This window comes from Melozone crissalis, unplaced genomic scaffold, assembly GCF_028551555.1.
Source record: "Melozone crissalis strain CALT ecotype California unplaced genomic scaffold, PUWL_Pcris_2 ptg000006l_1, whole genome shotgun sequence".
In the NCBI taxonomy this organism is placed as follows: domain Eukaryota; kingdom Metazoa; phylum Chordata; class Aves; order Passeriformes; family Passerellidae; genus Melozone; species Melozone crissalis.
The window spans coordinates 161,660-182,481 of record NW_026535784.1 but is presented as its reverse complement, the minus strand read 5'-3'; the positions used below and the strand labels follow the sequence as shown (position 1 = coordinate 182,481).

The 20,822-nt window shown below is 61.5% G+C and overlaps 1 protein-coding gene across 2 annotated transcripts in view; it reads right to left on the bottom strand.

Moving 5' to 3' along the window:
• LOC128948684 (transcription factor COE4-like) overlaps positions 1 to 13,361 on the bottom strand; it is a 31,198-nt gene extending 17,837 nt beyond the window's left edge. Inside the window, exons 1-7 of one of the 2 annotated variants that reach the window (XM_054293456.1) lie at positions 13,095 to 13,361; positions 12,367 to 12,485; positions 5,663 to 5,819; positions 5,391 to 5,454; positions 5,243 to 5,298; positions 4,434 to 4,507; positions 3,752 to 3,820 (exon numbers count right to left, since the gene is read on the bottom strand). In XM_054293456.1, the coding sequence (XP_054149431.1) occupies positions 3,752 to 3,820; positions 4,434 to 4,507; positions 5,243 to 5,298; positions 5,391 to 5,454; positions 5,663 to 5,819; positions 12,367 to 12,485; positions 13,095 to 13,361 (806 nt within the window). Of the gene's footprint in view, positions 1 to 3,751; positions 3,821 to 4,433; positions 4,508 to 5,242; positions 5,299 to 5,390; positions 5,455 to 5,662; positions 5,820 to 12,366; positions 12,595 to 13,094 lie in introns of those variants that run through there. The other variant, XM_054293465.1, reaches the window with a different exon arrangement.
• Between the last annotated feature and the right edge of the window lie 7,461 nt (positions 13,362 to 20,822).

Sequence of the window (20,822 nt, the reverse complement as noted above, 5' to 3'; positions counted from 1 at the left end):
AAGGGATCTCACACTGAGGAGGTCCCAACCCCACAGAAAGGGGGTCCCACCTTATGGAACAACACAGGAAAAGGGGGGGCTCCCCCCATTCCCCACATTCCCATAATCCCATTCCCGCCCCGCGGGTGGTAATCAGGGCAAGGAAGAAGCTGGAAAATGCCGGGAAACACCCCAAAAACGCCCCGAAAACGCCCCAAAAACGCCCCAAAAACGGTCCCGCCACGCCCAGCACATCGCAGCCGCGGGGGAACACCAAACCCCCGAAAAAACCCCACAAAATCCCCCCTAAACCCCCCAAATCCCAGCCCCAGGTAGGGGGGCTGGGGCTGAACCCCCGCGAGTTAAAAATACGGGGCCGGCGCATTAATTAGCATCGCTAATTACCATTGAATATGCAAATGCCCGGCGCCGCTGCCGAGCACCTTGTGCTCGCGGCGCATAAATTTGAATGCGCAATTAGCATAATCGTGGCTAATTAATGAGAAGCGTCAATTTTCGCAGCCGGGTAATTTGATTAACGCCGCGAGAGGGGCACTTAGCGCGCTCTCAAACCAGCAGGGCTGGCCCGGGGGGGGACACGGGGACACGGGGGACAGGGGGGGTTCGCGACAGGGATGGGGACACGGATGGGGACACGGCTGGCCCTGCGTGACCCCCTGGAAGGGACGGGGATGGGGACACCCCAAAAGTGACGGGAATGGGGAGAGGGGACACCCCAAAGTGATGGGAATGGGGACACCCCAAATATTACAGGAACAGGAACAGAGGATGGGAGACACCCCGGAAGTGATGGGGATAGGGACAGGGGACACCTCGAAACTGATGGGGATGGGGACACCCCGAAAGTGACGGGGATGGGGAGAGGGGACATCCCAAAAGTGATGGGGATGGGGATTGGGGACACCCCAAAAGTGACGGGGATGGGGACATGGGGACACCTCGAAAGTGATGGGGATGGCGACAAGGGACACTCCAAAAGTGATGGGGATGGGGACAGAGGATTGAGGACACCTCAAAAGTGACAGAGATAGGGACAGGGAATTGGGGACACCCCAAAAGTAATGGGGATGGGGAGAGGGGACATCCCAAAAGTGATGGGAATGGGGACAGGGGGTTGGCCACACCCCAAAAGTGATAGGGGTGGGGACACCCCAAAAGTGATGGGGATGGGGACAGAGGACACTCCAGAAGGGATGGGGACACCCCAAAAGTGATGAGGATGGGGACAAGGGACACTCTATAAATCCTGGGGTGGGTTGGGGACACTTCTGCAAGTGTCCCCAACCCACCAGAAGTGATGGAGATGGGGACAGGGGACACCCTGAAAGTGCTGTGAATGGAGACACCCCAAAAGTCCTGAGGCGGGTTGGGGACACCTCAAAAGGGATGGGAATGGGGACACCCCAAAATTCCTGGGGTGGGTTGGGGACACCCCAAAAGTGATGGGGATGGGGACAGGGGACACCCTGATAGTGATGGGGAGGACAGGTTGGGGACAAGCCTGGAACTGCATGACCCCCCAAAAGGGATGGGAATGGGGAGAAGGGACACCCCAAAAGTGACAGGGATGGGGACAGGAGACACCCCGAAAGTGATGGAGATGAAGACACCCCAAAAGTCCTGAGGTGGGTTGGGGACACCCCAAAAGTCTTGTGATTTGGGACAGGGGACACCCCAAAAGTCCTGGGGAAGGTTGGGGACACCAAAAAGTACTGGGAATGGGGACACCCCAAAAGTGACAGGAATGGGGACAGGGGACACCCCAAAAGTGATGGGGATGGGGACAGGGGATTGGAGACACTCCAAAAGTGATAAGATTGGGGATTGGGGGCTGGCGACACCCCAAAAGTGACAGAGATGGGGACAGGGGACTGGGGACACCCTAAAACTGATGGGGATTGGGACACCTCAAAAGTCATGGGAATGGGGAGAGGGGACACCCCAAAGTGATGGGGATGGGGACACCCCAAAATTCCTGAGGTGGGTTGGGGACACCCCGAAAGTGATGAGGATGGGGACAGAGGACACCCTAAAAGTGATGGGGACAGGGGATGGGGGACACCACAAAATGATCAGAATGGAGACACTTCAAAAGTCCTGGGGTGGGTCGGGGACATCCCAAAAGTGACAAGAATGAGGACAGGGGATTTGGGGACACCCCAAAAGTGACAGGGATGTGAACAGAGGACATCCCAAAAGTGACAGGGATGGGGACAGGAGACACCCCAAAAGTGCTGGGAATTGTGACATCCAGAAAGTCCTGGGGTGGGTTGGGAACGCCCCAAAAGTGTTGTGAATGGGGACACCCTAAAAGTGATGGGGATGAGGACAGAGGACACCCCGAAAGTGATGGGGACACCCCATAAGTGTTGTGAATGGGGAAAGGGGACACCCCAAAAGTGATGCAGTCAGGGACACCCCAAAAGTGATGTGAGTGGGGAGAGAGGACACCCCAAAAGTGACAGGGATGGGGACAGAGGACAAACCAAAAGTGATGGGAATGGGGACATCCAGAAAGTCCTGGAGCAGGCTGGGGACACCCCAAAAGTGACGGGGACGGGGGGCACAGGATGGGGACACGCCTGGAACTGCATGACCCCCGAAAGGGATGGGGATGGGGAGAGGGGTTGGGGACACCCCGAAAGTCCAGGGGTGGGTTGGGGACACCCCAAAAGTGATGAGGATGAGGAGAGAGGATTTCCCTAAAGTCCTGGGGTGGGTTGGGGACACGCCTGCAAGTGGGTGACCCCCCAAAAGTGATGGAGATGGGGACAGGGGGCACCCTGAAAGTGCTGTGAATGGAGACACCCCAAAAGTTCTGGGGCGGGTTGGGGACACCCCAAAAGTTCTGGGGATGAGTGGGACAGGTTGGGGACACAGCTGACACAAAAGTGCTGGGGATGCAGAGAGGGAGTTGGGGACACCCCAAAAGTTTTGGGGCAGGTTGGGGACAAGCTGGGGACACCCCTGGAAGTGGGTAACGCCCCCAAAAGTGCTGGGGATGGGGACAGGGGATTGGGGACATCCCAAAATGCTGTGAAGGGGGACCAGGGACACCCCAAACGTCCTGGGGTGGGTTTGGGGACACCCCAAAAGTTCTGGGGAGGGGGGGGGACAGGTTGGGGACTCTCCTGGCACTGGGTGACCCCCTAAAAGGCCCATGGATGGGGACAGGGGGTTGGGGACACCCCGAAAGTCCTTGGGGGCAGACTGGGGGACCCCCCAAAAGTCCTGCGGCTGAGGAGGGGACATTTGGGACATGGCCACCAACCATCGGGGTGTCACCTCCCAAGGGGACGCCACCCCCAAAAGCGCCATGATGGGGACAGCCCCAGGACACCTGCGGGACAGGGGACACGGGGACAACGGCAGTGACAAGGGGACAGGTGACAACCCCACGCTTGGCTTGGTGGCACCAGGGAGGTGACACCGGGACAGGCAGGAGGACCCCGGTGGGGACAGGGACAGAGGGACCTCAGGGACAGGGACACAGCCACCCTGAGATGTCCCCAACGCACCAGTGCCACCTCCATTATTGATGTGACGGCTGGGGACATCTGTCACCGCTGTCACCCCCTGGGGGCACCCGGAGTGCCCTCTGCTGTCCCTTGGCTCATCAGCATCATGTCCCCAAGCTTGGGGACACCGCCGGTGCTGCCCGGTCACCATGAGGTCTCCCGATGTCCCCAGTGTCCCCCAAAGTCCCCCAGTGTCCCCTGATGTCCCCCAATGTCCCCAGTGTCCCCAGCACCTGTCGATGATGACGGGGTCCGAGGGGGTCTCGTTGCGGTTCCCGCAGCTCTTCTTGTCACAGCAGCGGCTGGACACGGGGACAGCAGGTGACATCAGGGGACAGCAGGTGACATCAGGGGACAGCGAGGACAAAGGGACCCCCAAACCCCGGGGGGGGGGCGCGCCAGGTCCCCGTGTCCCACCCTGGGACCGCCCCGTCACTCAGGGGTGGGGGACAGAGGGGACAGTGGGGAGGGGACACAGCAGGGGGGACACTCAGGGGTGGCACTTTGCCACCCCTTTATGGGGTTGGGGACAGTTCTGGGGGTCCTGGGGGCTCCGTGTCCTCTCTGGGTGGCTCTGAAGGCCTTGGGGACCCGTCCCTGTCATGCTTGGGTGGCTCTGAAGGGGTTGGGGACCCATCCCTGTCACCCTTTAATGGCTCTGGAGGGCTTGGGGACCCATCTGCATCACCCTGGGTGGCTCTGAAGGGGTTGGGGACCCGTCCCTGTCACCTCCAGGTGGCACAGCAGGGCCACCCGCAGTCCCCGACCCCGAGGGGACACCGGGGGTGGCCTGTCCCCTGTCGCGGGGTTAATTAGCGGCGCTGCCTCGGCTCGTTAATTAGCACCAGGGGTCGGTGACCACGAGCTGGCACCGAAGGGACCTTGGGGACACCCCTGTCACCCCCGGGCTGTCACCTGCACATGATCTCGTGCGTCAGCAGCACCCGGCACATCTCGGGGTTCTTGTCCTGCCCCTCGTAAATGATGGCCTGGAGGGGACACCGAGGGGACAGCCGCGACACCGGGGTGGCACCGGGGAGTCCCCGCCCCCGGCCAGATGTGGCGGCGGGGACATCCAGATGTCACCCGCGGGTGGGGCCGGGGGGATTTTTGGGGGATTTGGGGGGTGATTTGGGGGGTGATTTGGGGGACTTTTGGGGGATTTTCGAGGGATTTTGGGGGAGTTTGGGGGGGGGATCTTGGGGGATTTTTGGGGGGAGTTTTGGGGGCACTTTGGGGGAATTTTGGGGGAGTTTTGGAAGTGATTTTTGGGGGCCTTTTTGGAGATTTTGGGGGGATTTCTGGGGGATTTTTTGGGGGATTTTTTGGAGCGGATTTTGGGGGGGACATTTAGAGAGGATTTTGGGGGGGATTTTGGAGGGATTTTTGGGCAGATTTTTTGGGGGGGATTTTTTGGAGTGATTTTTGCGGGGATTTTGGAGGGATTTTTGGGGGGGACTTTTGGGGGATTTTGGGGGGATTTTAAGGGGGGGATTTTGGGGGGGACTTTGGGGAGGATTTTTGGGGAGGATTTTTGGGGGGATTTTTGGGGCACTTTCGGGGGGCTTTTCGGGGGGCTTTTTGGGGGCACTTTTGGGGAGGATTTTTTGGGGAGGATTTTTTGGGGGGGATCTTTTTTTTGGGGGGGGATTTTTTTGGGGGGGGGATTTTTTTGGGGGGGAGTTTTGGGGAGGATTTGGGGAGGATTTTTGGGGTCTCGGTACCTGCTTGGACATGGAGTCAATGAGGCGGACGTACAAATCCTGCTCGGTCCGCAGCCCTGCGGGGACACCAGAGGGGTCACCCCGCTTGTCACCTCCCCTTGGGGACACCCCAAATCCCCCCCGGATCCCCCCAAACCCTCTCACCCACCGTTGCTGTAGAGCAGCTGCAGCCGGTAATGGATCCCGTTGTTGGTTTTCTCCCCGTTCTGCTCCTTGAGGGGTTTTGGGGACAAAATTCACAGCCAGGGTCACTCAATGTCCCCTCCTGGTCACTCCATGTCCCTCCCACCCCGTTCTGGGGTCACTCGTGCCACGATTTGGGGTTGCACTCCGACCTCACCGTGACTGCAGCCACGCGGGGGTTTTTGGGACAGTTTGGGGGTTTTTGGGGCAGTTTTGGGGTTTTTTGGGGTTTCTCACCCGCTCCTTCTCCACGAAGTCGATGAAGCAGGTGCGCTCCACCTCCACGGGCTGGCCCTGGCGGTCGTACATGGCCAGCACGAAGTGGAAGAAGTTGGACTTGCGCAGGTTGGCCGGGGGCTGCTTCTCGAAGTGAGCGCGGGCCAGCGACACCCCGCTGCGACAGCGACACGGTGTGGGGACAGCCGCGACAGTGACACGGTGTGGGGACAGCCGCGACAGTGCCACAGCCACAGCCCCGGCAGCACAGCTACCCCCCCCAGCAGGAACCCCAAACCCCAGGAACCCCAAACCCCGGGAAGCCCAAACCCTGAGAACTGCAGCACCGGGAACCCCCAAAACCCAAGAACCCCAAACCCCCAAGAATCCCAAACCCCGGGAACCCCAAACCCCAGGAACCTCAAACCCCCGAGAATCCCAAACCCCGAGAACCCCAAACCCCCGAGAATCCCAAACCCCGAGAACCCCAAACCCCCAAATCCCGAGAACCCCAAGCCCCAAACACCAAGAACCCCAAACACCAAAAACCCCAAACCCTGGGAACTGCAAACCCTGGGAACCCCAAACCCCGAGAGCCCCAGACCTCAGGAACTCCAGACCCTGGGAACCCCAGTCCTGGGGATCCCCATCCCCATGAACCTCAGTCCTGGAGATCCCCAGCACCGGAACCCCCCAAACCACATCCGGGGATCCCCCAGGACTGGGACCCTCAGCGCCTCATCCCGGCGACCCCCAGCACCAGAACCTCCAAACCCCGAGAACCTCAGTCCTGGGGATCCCCAACACCGGAACCCCCAAACTCCAAAAACGCAGTCCTGGGGATCCCCATCCCCATGAACCCCAGTTCTGGGGATCCCAGGCACCAGAACCCCCCAAACCCCGTCGGGGGGTCCCCCAGGACTGGAACCCCAGGACCCCCTCTCGGAGACCCCCCAGCATCCCATCCCCGGGATCTCCATCCTTAAGAACCCCAGTCCTGGGATCCCCAGCACCGGGAACCCCCAAAACCCCGTCTGGGGGACCCTCAGGACTGGGACCTGCAGCACTCCATCCCCAGGACCTCAGACCTGGGGACCCCCCAGCACTGGGACCCTCAGGACCCCACCCCAGGGACCCCCCAGCTCCCCGTCCTGGGGATCCCCATCCCTAAAAACCCCAATCCTGGGAACCCCCAACACGGGGACCCCCAGCACCCCATTACCAGGACTGGGATCCCCAGTCCCCCATCCCGAGGGCTCCCAGCACCCCATTCCCAGGAACCCCAAAACCTTCTCTGTGGGACACCGGCACCCCCAGCTCCCCCAGCACCGGGAACCCCCAAACCCCATCCAGGGGACCCCCAGCGCTGGGACCCTCAGTGCCACATCTCGGGGACCTCCAGCACCCCATCTCCAGGATCCCCATTCCCGAGAACCCAAATTCTGGGGACCCCCAGCACCGTGAACCCCAAAACCTCCTCCATGGGACACTGGCACCCCCAGCACTGGGAACCTCCAACACCCCAACCTGGGGACCCCCAGGACTGGGACCCTCAGTGCCCCATCTCGGGGACCCCCAGCACCCCATCCCCAGGATCCCCATCCCCAAGAACCCCAATTCTGGGGACCTCCACTACCGGGACCCCCAGCACCCCATTCCGCGGACTCCCAGAACCAGGAACCCCAAAACCTCCTCCATGGGACACCAGCACCCCCAGCTCCCCATCCTGGGGATCCCCATCCCCGAGAACCCAAATTCTGGGGACCCCCAGTGCTGGGAGCCCCAAAACCTCCTCCATGGGACACCAATACCCCCAGCACCCCATTACCAAGAACCCCAAAACCTCCTCCAAGGGACACCAGCACCCCCAGCACCCCATCCCCAGGATCCCAATCCCTGAAAATCCCAATCCTGGGCAACCCCAGTACCGGGACCCCAAGCACCCCATTCCGGGGACTCCCAGAACCAGGAACCCCAAAACCTCCTCCATGGGACACCAACACGCCCAGATCCCCATCCTGGGCATCCCCATCCCTGATAACCCCAATCCTGGAGAGCCACAGCACCCCAACATGAGGACACCTGGAAACTCAGCCCCAGGGACCCCCAGCACTCCATTCCCAGGAACCCCAGAACCTCCTCCATGGGACACCCACACCCCCAGATCCCCATCCTGGAGACGCCCAGCACCGGGAACCCCCAAAACCCCATCTAGGGGACCCCCAGTACCAGGAACCCCAAAACCTCCTCCAAGGGACACCCACACCCCCAACTCCCCATCCTGGGGACGCCCAGCACCGGGAACCCCCAAAACCCTGTCCGGGGGACCCCCAGGACTGGGACCCTCAGTGCCCCATCCCGGGGACCTCCAGCACCCCATCTCCAGGATCCCCATCCCCGAGAACCCAAATTCTGGGGACTCCCAGTACCGGGAACCCCAAAACCTCCTCCACGGAACACCAACACCCCCATCACCCCATCACCAGGATTCCCATCCCCAAGAACCCCAATTCTGAGGACCTCCACTACCGGGACCCCCAGCACCCCATTCCGCAGACTCCCAGAACCAGGAACCCCAAAACCTCCTCCATGGGACACCAGCACCCCCAGCTCCCCATCCTGGGGATCCCCATCCCCGAGAACCCAAATCCTGGGGACCCCCAGCACCCCAACATGAGGACATGTGGAAACTCAGCCCCAAGGACCCCCAGCATCCCATTACCAGGACTGGGATCCCCAGTCCGCCATCCCGGGGGACCCCCAAAACGCCATTCCCAGGAACCCCAAAGCCTCCTCCATGGGACCCCAGCACCCCCAGCACCCCATCCTGGGGATCCCCATCCCTGATAACCCAAATCCTGGGGACCCCCACTACCCCATCTCGGGGCCCCCCAGCACCAGGAACCCCAAAACCTCCTCCATGGGACACCAACACCCCCAGCACCCCATTACCAGGAACCCCAAAACCCCATGACCAGGATTCCCATCCCAATTCTAGGGACCCCCATTACCAGAAACCCCCAGCACCCCATTTCCAGGACACTCAGAAATTCAGCACTGGGACCCCCCAAACCCCCTCCGTGGGACACCAGAACCCAAACACCCCATCCTGGGGACCGCCTAAACCCCGTCCCAGGGACCCCCCAAATCTCCTCCATGGGACACCAGCGCCCCATCCCGGGGACCCCCAGCACCCCAATATTGGGACACTCCAAAAGAGCACCGGGACCCCCAGACCCTCCTCCATGGGACTCCCAGCACCCCTTCCCAGAATCCCAAAATCCCAAAACTCCAAAGTCCCAAAACCCTAAAATCCAGTCCTTGGGACCCCCAGCACCCTGGCCTGGGACCCCCCAAAACTTACAGCACCCTGTCCCCAGGGCAACCAGCCTGTCCCCAAGGCTACAAGAACCCTGTCCCTAAGGCCACCAGCTTGTCCCCAAGGCCACCAGGACCCCATCCCCAAGGCTACCAGCTTGTCCTCAGGTCGACCAGCCTCTCCTCAAGACCCCCAGGACCCTGTCCCCAAGGCCACCAGTCTGTCCCCAAGGCCAACAGGACCCCGTCCCCAGGGCCACCAGTCTGTCCACAAGGCCACCAGCCCGTCCCCAGCACCCCACGAGGGTGACACCCAGCACCCCCTCCCTGTCCAGGGCAGGGGACACACTTGGGGACACCCTGCCCCTGTCACCGGGGACACGAGGGACAGAAGGGGACAGAGGGGACATCCCTGAGCCCTCCCCGCCCAGGCCACCCCTCAGTGCCGCCTCTGGGCTCGCCGCTGCTGTCCCTGCCCCGACACCCGCGGTGACAGCACGGTGACAGCAGAGCCACATCAGGGACGATGGCTCCAGCACAGTCCCTGTCACTGTGTCCCCACCCCGCTGGTGGCCCTGTCCCCTCGGTGTCCCCCCGGTGGCAGCAGAGCGGATCCCCAGTGTCACCCCTGCCACAGCCACACGCCAACCCAGCCCCTTGGCGACACTCTGGGGACATTTCCCGAGGACAGCTCCCTCAGCTGTTCCAAAGTGTCCCCAGGGTCATCCACGGGGTCCCAAAGTGTCCCCAGAGTCACCCACAGGGGTCCCAAATTGTCCCCAGGGACACCAGCGGGGCCACACCTGGCGAGGTGACAATTCCTGTGCACGGCCACCCCAAATGGGTCACATCATGTCCCCACACCTGCCGTGGACACCACAGCGTGTCCCTTGTCCCCTCCCCGCACCGGTGGCTTCGCCCTCAGTTTCCCACCCCCGCGGGGACACCTCTGTCCCCTCACTGTCCCCCCTTTACAACGGGACAGCGGCGCCCGCGGCTCCTCCCAACCCCACAGATTCCCCCAAAAGGGCCGCGGTGACAGCGGGGGTGGCTCTGGCTGTCGCCGCTGTCCCCCGCTGTCCCCCGCCGTGTCCCCCCCGCGCTGCCGGCCCCGCCCGCCGCGTTAATTAATTATTAAAGGCAATCAAGCATTTCCAAGCAGCCGCGGCCCCGGCGCTTCCAGGAAAGCGGCGCCGGCCCCAAAGCGGCTCCGGGGGGGCTCTGGGGACCCCACAGCGGGGACACCCCGGACACGGTGCCAAACCTTTGGGGACACTGCGGGACAGGAGGTTTAGAGGGTCCCGGTGCCACCCCACGGAGCAGGAACTCGGTGCCACCCCCTTGGGGACACTGCGGTGGCCATGGGGACACTGCGGTGGCCATGGGGTGAGGGTGACACCTCCCCTCAAAGACAGTGTCCCCACGAGTGGCACTGCCAGCACGGTGGCACACGCCCAGCTGCCACCAGGGTGGCACTGCCCGCTCGGTGACACGTCCTTGTCACCACTGCCAGCCCCGGGTGTGTCTCTCTGTCCCAGGGAGGTTTTGGGGACACAGGACCTGGCACTGCTGTCCCTCAGCTGTGTCACATTGTCACCCCCCGGGGGTGGCCGCGCTTTGGCGTCCCTTTGGGGTTTGGGGGATTCCCTGAGGTTTTCCAGCCTCCCAAAGTTTTGGGGGGACCCCAGGGAGCCACCATGACCCCTTAGAGACACCCCAAAGCTGGCAGAGGGGACAGCAGGACAGGGGACAGGGGTGGCACTGAGGGAGAGAGGGACAGGGGAGAGGGGACACTGAGGGAGGGCAGGGAATGGGATTTGAACCCCCAAAAAGGGGAAAGAATGGGATTTGAGTTCCCAGGAGGGCAGGGAATGGGCTTTGAGCCCCCAAAGGGTCAGGGAATGGATTTGAGCCCCCTGGAAAAGGCAGGAATGGGATTTGAGCTTCCCCAAAAGGGTGAAGAATGGGATCTGAGCCCCTCAGAAAAGGCAGGAATGGGATTTGAGTTTCCAGGAGGGCAGGGAATGGGATTTGAGCCCACAAAGGGTCAGGGAATGGGATTTGAGCCCCCTGGAAAAGGCAGGGAATGGGATTTGAGTTCCCAGGAAAAGGCAGGAATGGGATTTGACTTCCCAGGAGGGCAGGAATGGGATTTGAGCCCCCCAGAAAAGGCAGGAATGGGATTTGAGTTCCCTGGAAAAGGCAGGAATGGGATTTGAGTTCCCAGTAGGGCACAGAATGGGATTTGAACCCCCAAAAGGGCAGGGATGGTATTCGATCCACCAGGAGGGCAAGGAATGGGATTTGAGTCCCCCAAAAAGGGAAGGAATGGGATTTGAGCCCCCTGGAAAAGGCAGGAATGGGAATTGAACCCCCCGGAAGAGGCAGGGAATGGGACCTGAGTCCCCCAAAAGGGCAGGGAATGGGATTCGAATTCGCAGGAAAAGGCACGGATGGGCACAGACCCCAATCCCATTGGCACAAACCCCTGGCAGCTGAAACCCAGGATGCCCAGGGCACCGGGATAGGGGATCCAGAGGCCCAAGGAATGCCAGGAAAAATGGGGGGGGGCACACCCTGGGATGCCTGTGAGACCCAGGACACCGGAATGCCCATGGAACCTGGGATGCCCACAGTGCCCAGGATGCCCATGGGGCATGGAATACCCTGGAATGCCCACAGCAGATGCCCAGGATGCCCACAGGACCTGGAATTCCCATTCCCATGGATCCCAGGACACTCCCAAAGCCCAGGATTCTCACAGTCCCTGGAATATCCTGGAATGCCCACAGCTGATGCCCAGGATGCCCACAGGACCTGGAATTCCCATTCCCATGGATCCCAGGACACTCCCAGAGCCCAGGATGCCTCTGGAATTTGGGATGCCAGCATAGCCCGGGATGTCCGTGGAAATTTGGGATGCCCACAGAGCCTGGCACATCCACAGCCCTGGGATACCCACACCCACGGAATGCCCACGGAAGCTGGGAAACCCGAGGAGCTCAGGATGCCCAAAGCCCTGGAATGCCCAGAAACACCGGGATACCCATAAAAACTGGGATGCCCATGAAAACCGGGATACCCATGAAAACCGGGATGCCCACAGCCCCTGGAACGCCCATGGAAGCTGGGAAACCCGAGGAGCTCAGGATGCCCAGAGCCGTGGAATGCCCAGACCCCCGGGATGCCCATGAAAACCGGGATGCCCACTGCCCCTGGAATACCCCTGGAATGCCCACAGCCCTTGGAATTCCCGCGGACCCCGGGATGCCCGCGGAGCTGGGCTTGCGTCCATCCCGCAGCCCCCGGAGCCACCGGGCTGCCCCAAAACTGCCCCAAAACTGTCCCCAGGCTGCCCCAAAACTGTCCCCAGGCTGTCCCCGAGCTGTCCCCAGGCTGTCCCTTACCTCTGCGCCGCCGTGCTGGCGTCCAGGATGCCGGTGCCCCCCTGCAGCCAGCGGCCGGCGGGGAGCCCCGCGCTCAGCGGCTCCTCCTTCATGGGGACCCCGCCGCGGGGCAGCGCCTCCTGCACCGAGAACATCACCGGGGGGCTCAGGGGGACCCCCGGACACCCCCGGGATCAGCACCGGGCAGGTGCCGGGGGCCGCCGTCCCGGCCGCCGGGGAAGCGGCATCTGCGGAGGGAGGGATGGGAGGGGAGGGAGGGAAGGGGAGAGGGAGGGAAGGAGGGAGGAGGGGGCGGGAGGGGGCAGAGCCCGAGAAGTTGGAGCTGGAGGAGCCCCGGAGCCAAGCGAGGGGAGGGGAAGGGGCGGGGGGAGGCGCGGGGGGAGAGGGAGGGATGGGGAGGGAGGAGTGGAGGGAGGGATGGGGAGGGAGGCTCGGAGGAGGAGTGGAGGGATGGATGGAGGGAGGCCCGGAGGAGGAGTAGAAGGATGGAGAGAGGGAGGGCTGGAGGAGGAGTGGAGGGATGGAAGGAAGGAGGGAGAGGAGGGCTGGAGGAAGGCTCGGCGGAGGGAGGGAGGGATGGAGGGAGGCTCGGGGGAGGGAGGGATGGAGCGCGGCACCGGAGGGAGGGAGGGATGGAGGCTCGCAGGGAGGCAGGGCCGAGGCGCAGGGGAGGAGTGCAGGCGGCCGGGGGGGCCCGGCCGGGGGCGGGGGCTCGGTTCCGTTATTACCGGGCGGGCGGCGGCGGCGGCGGCGCGGGGGGGCGGAGGCAGCGGCGGCGGCAGCGGCAGCAGCAGCAGCAGCGGGCGGCCGGGGGGCGGCCCGGGGGTCCCCGCAACGCCATCACCGCCCTCTCCCCGCCGCCTCCGCCGCCCCCCGGCCCGGCCCCGGCCGCCCGGCTCGGGCAGCAGCACCATGAGCAGCAGCAGCCCGGCTCGCTGCCGCCGCCCCGCCGCCGCCGCCGCCGCCGCCGCCGCCGCCCCACCGGCCCGGGCCATCCCGGCACCGCCGCCGCCGCCGCCGCCGCCTCCCCGGGGAGGCAGGGCCGGAGCCGCCGGGGGAGGCGGGGGCCGCGGCCGGCCAGGCTGACATCATTCCGGGGAGGAGCGGTCCCTCCCCGCGCCCTCCGCCAGGGGGGCACCGGGCACCCCGAGGGGAGACCCCCGCCAGAGACCCCCGGGGAAATCCCAAATGGGGCCCGGGGACGGCGAGAAGTGACTCCGATGTGTCCCCCCGGGCACCCTGGGGGGAACCCAAAGGGGTGCCGTGGGTGGCACAAAGTGACCCCAATGTGTCCCCAGGGATACCCCAGGGACACCTCAAACCAGCCCCAAGGACTCCCCAGGGTGTCCCCAAACGGGTGCTGGGGATGGCACAAAGTGACCCCAATGTGTCCCCAAAGGGGTGCTGGGGATGGTACAAAGTGACCCCAATGTGTCCCCAAAGGGGTGCCAGAGGTGGGAAAAAGTGACCCCAATGTGTCCCCAGGGACACCCCAGAGTGACCCCAAATGGGTGCCAGGGACAGAGCAAAGTGACCTCAATGTGTCCCCAAATGGGTGCTGGGGATGGCACAAAGTGACCCCAGTGTGTCCCCAAAGGGGTACCAGAGGTGGCACAAAGTGACCTCAATGTGTCCCCAGGGACACCCTGGGGGGACCCCAAACAAGTGCCAGGGATGGCACAAAGTGACTCCAGTGTGTCGCCAAAGGGGTACCAGAGATTGCACAAAGTGACCCCAATGTGTCCCCCGAGACACCCTGGGGGGACCCCAAAGGGATGCCAGAGATGATACAAAGTGACCCCAGTGTGTCCCCAAAGGGGTGCTGGGGATGGCACAAAGTGACCCCAATGAATCCCCAGAGACACCCCTGGAGGATCCCAAAAAGGTCCCAGGGGTCCCCCAGGTGTCAATGTCCTCGTCCATCCCTGTGTCCCTCTGTCCATCTCAATGTCCCTGCGTCCATACCAGTGTCCCTGTGTCCATCTCTGTCCCCATCCATCCCAGTGTCCCTCTGTTCATCCCTGTGTCCATCCCAATGTCCATCTGTCCATCCCTGTGTCCCTCTGTCTGTCCCTGTGTCCATCCCAATGTCCATCCATCTCTGTCCCCATCCATCCCAGTGTCCATCTGTCCATGGTCTTGTCCACCCTGGTGTCCATCCAACAACAGCTGCACTGATCTCAGCATCCATCCATCCATCCATCCATCCATCCATCCGTCCGTCCATCCATCCATCCATCCATCCATTTGTCCATCCTAGTGTTCATATATCCCCGTGTCCTTTTGTCCATGCCCCTACCCCTCTTTATGTCCATCTGTCCATCCACCCATCCCCCTGTCCATCCCAGTGTCCGTCCATCCATCCATCCATCCATCCCTCCGTGCATTCCAGTGTCCATCTGCCATGTCCATCCATTCACCTGTTACAGCGTCCATCCATCCATGACCCTGTCCATCCCAATGTCCATCCATCCTTCCATCCCAATGTCCATCTCTCCATCCCAGTGTCCATTTGTCCATCCATCCATGACCCTGTCCATCCCAACATTCTCCTCTCCTTGCCCCTGCCTATCCTGGTGTCCATCCATCCATCATCCATCATCCATCCATCCATCCATCCGTCCATCCATCCCATTGTCCATCAGTCCACGACCCTGTCTATGCCACTGTCCATCTCTCTGTCTTACCATCCCAGTGTCCATCCCTCCTTCCATCCCAGTGTCCATCCCTCCATCCCAGCGTCCATGTAGCCATCCCAGTGTCCATTTGTCCATCCCAGTGTCCATTTATGATTCCCAGTGTCCATCCCTCCATCCCAGTGTTCATCTGTCTACCCCACTGTCCATCCCACCCCGCTCCCCCAGGACCGTCCCCTCCTCTCCCCACTCCCATTCCCATTGGGATTCCCGGCATGGGCTCCTTTGGGATCTGTGCCCTAAATGTCCCCAATGGGGACAGCGGGGCTGGGGGGACACCGGAGGATCCCAAACAGCAACGGGGGAGGGATTCGGGGTCCCTGGGGGGCCCGGCTTGATCCCACAGGATTCCCATCGGGAATGGGGTGGGGGCTCATTCCCCACGTTCCCAGGGCCACCTCAAGGCCACCAAACCCCGCTGGGGGTGGCAGAGGTGACCCCGAGGGCTGAGGGGACAGTGCCACCCCCCCTGTCCGCTGCCACCTCCGGGGGACCGCGGGGACACCCCGGCACTGACCGGGTGGCCCGGTAGGGGGCGCCCTGTGCGTGGGTGGTGACGTCAGGGTCACGTCCACGTGGTGACGTCAGGGGCACACCCGGTGTGACGTCAGAGCCCCGCGGCGGCCACGTTGGGTGAGGACAGGGTACGGGCAGGGGTCACCCCAAAATGGGGTTAAAAACCCCAAAGTGGGCGAATTCAACCCAGTCTGGGTGCTGGAACCCCAAAAATGGGCACAGCCACGCCAAAAATGGGCACAGATAAGCCCAAAATGGGCACTGAAACCCCAAAATGAACTTTGAAACCTCAAAAGTGTGCACAGACACCCCAAAAATAGGAGAAGTTCTGTGCCGCGGAAATGGGCACAGAAAACCCCAGACTGGGTAAATTCACCCCAGTCTGGAAGCTGACACCCCAAAAATGGGCGCTGACACCCCAAAAATGAGAGAAGTTCTGTGTCCCAGAAATGGACACAGAAAACCCCAGACTGGATAAATTCATGCCAATCTGGGCGCTGGAACCCTAAAAATGGGCACTGACACCCCAAAACTGGGCACAGACACCCCAAAAATGGGAAAAGTTCTGTGCCTCAGAAAAGGGCACAGAAAACCCCAAACTGGGCACTGATATCCCAAAAATGGGAGAATTCACCCCAAAACTGGACAGTGAATCCCAGAACTCTCCAAATTTGCTCCAAACTGGGTGAATTTGCCCAAAACTGGGTGAATTCACTCCAAACTTGGCACAGAAACCCCAAAGTGGGCAAATTCACCCCAAAGTTGGGCACTGACATCCCAAAAGTTGGATCCAGTCACCCCAAACTGGGTCTGGTCACCCCAAAACTCGACAAATTCACAGCAAAACTGGGAAAATTTAGCCCAGTCTGGGTTCAGTCTCTCAAAACTGAGAAAAATCATCCAAAAACTGGGAAAATTAATCCCAAAACCGGGAAATTTCACCCCAAAAATGGATACAGTTACCCCCAAACTGGGGAAATTCACCCCAAAACTTGGCCCAGTCACCCCAAAATGTGTCTGAGCACCCCAAAACTGGACAAATTCACCCCAAACTGGGGGCAGACACCCAAGAATGGGGCAAGGAAACCCAAAAACTGTAACTGGTCACTCCAAGCTGGGCAAATTCACCCCAAACCTGGATCTAGTCACCAAAAAACTGGAACTGGTAATCCCAAACTTGGAAAATTCCCTCAAACTGGGAAAATTCACCTCAAAACTGGAAAAATTCACCCCAAAACTGGATCCAGTCACCAAAAACCTGGAACCAGTCGTCCCAAACTGGGAAAATTCACCCCCAAACCAGGAAAAGTCACCCCAAACCAATCCCATGGAGATCCCAGGATCATTGGGATGAGGTTTCCATCAACCCCCTCATCCCAGAATGGTTTGGGGTGGGAAAAAATTTTTAAAAATTGTTTTTTTTAAATTTTTAAAAAAGCTTTTTAAAAATTTTAAAAACCCCAAAACCCTCAGGTTTGGGCTGAAACTCTGGGACTTTTTGTCCTTCCCCTTGGGAATTCCCCGTGGGGACCTCGGAGGGGTTTTGGTGACACCCCAGGTGTGACTCAGGCCGGAGGTTCCCCAATATCCGGGACGGGGAATGGGGAAGGAAACGGGAATTGAGCAAGAGAGGGGTGGGGACAGAGGGTGACTCGGGGTGGGGGGGATGAAATTCCCATCAGGGGACCCCAAATGGGGGCCTGGGTGTGCCCAGGGCGACCCCAGACCCAAATACCCCGGGCTGGGGAGGATTCGTATGGTTTGGGGTGAATTTGGTCAAGTTTGGGGTGGATTTTGCCAGTGTGGGGGAAATCTCCCAGTTTGGGGGTGACTGGATCCAGTTTGGGGTGAATTTGCCCCATTTGGGGATGAAATTTCCCAGTTTGGGGGTGACCGGATCCAGTTTGGGCTGGACTTGCCCAGTTTTGGGGTGGATTTGGTCAGTTTTGGGGTGAATTTGTCCAGTTTTGGGGTGAATTTCTCAGTTCTGGGATAGATTTTCACAGTTTGGGGTGACCAGACCCAGTTTGAGGTGACTGGATCCAGTTTGGGGTGAATTTGCCCAGTTTTGGGGTGGATTTGCCCAGTTTTGGGGGAAATGTCCCAGGTTTGGGATGGATTTTCCCAGTTTGGGGTGACTGGATCCAGTTTGGGGTGAATTTTCCCCATTTGGGAATGAATTTTCCCAGTTTGGGGGAATTTTCCCAGTTTTGGGGTGGATTTGCCCGGTTTTGGGGTGGATTTGCCCGGTTTTGGGGTGGATTTGTCCAGTGTAGGGGAAATTTCCCAGCTTTGGGATGGTTTTCACAGTTTGGGGTGACCAGACCCAGTTTGGGGTGACTGGATCCAGTTTTGGGGTGAATTTGGCCAGTGTGGGGGACATTTCCCAATTTTGGGATGGTTTTCACAGGGACAGGGACACAGGGATTTAGGGACACGGGGATGGGGCTGGGGACAGAAGGACTGGGGCAAGTTCAGGATCAGGGACAGGGAGAAGTGACAGGGCCAGGATCAGGACAAGGATGGGGACAGGATCAGGGACAGAGTCGGGGACAGGGACAAGATCAGAGACAGGATCAGGGACAAGTTCAGTGGCAGAACCAGGACTGGGGACAAAGACAGGGACAAGGGTGGGGACAGGATCAGACAGGGACAGAGTCAGGGGCAAAGACAGGATCAGAGACAGGATTGGGGACAAGGACAGGGACACAATCAGGATCAGGGACAGAGTCGGGGACAAGGATAGGGACAGACACAGGGACAAGTGCAGTGACAGGTAAGGGACAGAGTCAGGGACAGGGACAGGATTGGGGACAAGAATAGGGACAGGATCAGGGACAAGGATAGGGACAGACACAGGGACAAGTGCAGCGACAGGTCAGGGACAGAGTCAGGGACACGGATGGGAACAGGATCAGGGACAAGGATGGGGACAAGACAAGGGACAAGGATAGTGACATGATCAGGATCAGGGGCAGAGTCAGGGACAGGGACCAGCCCAGTGGCAGAATCAGGACTGGGGACAGGGACACGGATGGGGACAGGATCAGACAGGGACACAGACAAGGACAGAGCCAGGGACAAAGATGGGGACAGGATCAGGACAGAGCCAGGGACAGGGACCAGCCCAATGACAGAATCAGGACTGGGGACAGGGACAAGGATGGGGACAGGGTCAGGGACACACAGGGACACAGTCAGGGCTGGCCACAGGGTCCAGCGCCCTCATCCCCTGCCTGTCCCCCGTGGGCGTGGGGACACGCGTGACGCCGCCCGGGTGGCACCAGCGCGGTTCCTCTTCCCTGGCTGGCACGGGGCAGGAAGCGGGGCCAGCACCGTCCCTGTCCCCAGCGTGTCCCCAGCGTGTCCCCGGGGCCATGGCCAGCAGCCCCGACCTGTACGAGACGCTGGAGGTGCGGTACCCGCCCGCCCGGGCCCGCGGGGACCCCCAGCTGTCGCCGGCGCTGTCGCCGCGGTGTCGCGCGTGTCGCCGGGCGCTGGGCACGGCCGCGCTGCTGCTGCTGGCGGCGGGGCTGGCGGCGCTGGGCACCCTCTGTGAGTGGGGACAGCCATGGGGACAGCCGGGGAAGGGGGGACAGGAGGGAAGGGTGGGAGAAGGGCTGGGAAGGGACTGGGAATGGGATTGGGGTTTGGGGAGGGATTGGGAAAGGGATTGGGGTTTGGAAAGGGGCTGGGAATGAGGTGGGAAAGGGATTGGGGCTGGGAATGGGGTTAGGAAGGGGCTGCGGTTTGGGGGAGGGTTTGGGGAGGGGTTGGTAAAGGGATTGGGAGGGAGTGGAAGTGGGAGAGGGGTTGGGAAGGGGCTGGGGTTTGGGGAGGGGCTGGGAATGGGGTTAGAAAGGGGCTGCGGTTTGCGGAGGGGTTGGAGACGGAGTGGGAGGGGATGGAAGTGAGAGAGGGGCTGGGAGTGGGAAAGGGGGTGGAGAGGAACTAGGAGGGGATGGAAGTGGGAGAAGGGTTAGAAAGGGGCTGCGGTTTTGGAAAGGGGCTGGGAGCGGATGGGAATGGGGCTGGAAGAGGCTGGGGAGGGGTTGGGGAAGGGGCTGGGAGGGGATGGAAGTGGGAGAGGGGCTGGGGAGGGCCTGGAAGACGCTGGGGTTTGAGGAGGGGTTGGGAGAGGGGCTAGGAAGGGGCTGGGGCTTGGGACAGGGACTGGGGTTAGGGAGGGGCTGGGGTTTGGGGAGGGGTTGGGAGGGGATGGAAGTGGAAGAGGGGTTGGGGAGGGGCTGGGAAAAAGACTGGAAGGGGCTGGAAGTGGGGTTAGGAAGGGGCCGGGGTTTGGGAGAGGGGTTGGAAAATGGGGCTGTGAATGGGGAGGGGCTGGGGAGGGATGGGAGTGAGAGAGGCTTTGGGAAAGGAGCTGGGGTTTGGGGAAGGGTTGGGAGAGGGGTTTGGGAAAGGGGCTGGGAGGGGATGGAAGCGAGAAAGGGGTTAGAAAGGGGCTGGGCTTTGGGACAGGGACTGGCAGTGGGGCTGGGAGAGGGGTTTGGGGAGGGGTTGGGAGCGGATGGGAATGGGGTTACAAGAGGCTGGGGAGGGGTTGGGGAAGGGGCTGGGAATGGGGAGGGGCTGGGAGAGGGGTTGCGAAAAGGGGTGGGAAAGGGACTGGGAGAGGGGCCAGGAAGGGGCTGGGGTTTGGGGAGGAGCTGGGAGTGGGAAAGGGGTTGGGAAAGGGGCTGGAGTCTGTGGAGGGGTTGGGGAGTGGGGACGAGAGCGGGCAGGGGTTTAGAGAGGGACTGGGAGAGGACGGGGATTGGGAGAAGGGTTGGGAGAGGGGCTGGGAGTGGGCAGGGGGTGGGAAAGGGTTGGGAGAGGGGCTGGGGTTTGAGGAGGGGCTGGACAAGAGCTGGGGACTTGGGAAAGGTTGGAGAAGGGCTGGGAGTGGGGAGGGGGCTGAGAAAGGTTTGGGAGAGGGGCTGGGAGTCAGGAGCGGGATGGGGAGGGGGCTGGGAAGGGAAAGGGGAATGGGACTGGGAAAGGGCAGGGGGCTGGAGAGGGGATGAGAGTAGGGAGGGATTGGGACTGGGATTGGGACTGGGATTGGGAAGAAGCTGGGAAAGTGTGGGAGAGGGGTTGGGGGTGGGAAGGAGGCTGGGAAGGGGCAGGGATGGGGCTGGGGCTGGGAGCGGGCAGAGGGCTCTGGGCACGGGCCGGGGGTGGCCGGGGGTCCCCGGGCAGGGGTCGCGTGTCCCCTCCCGGCGCTGTCACCACCCCAAAATGGGC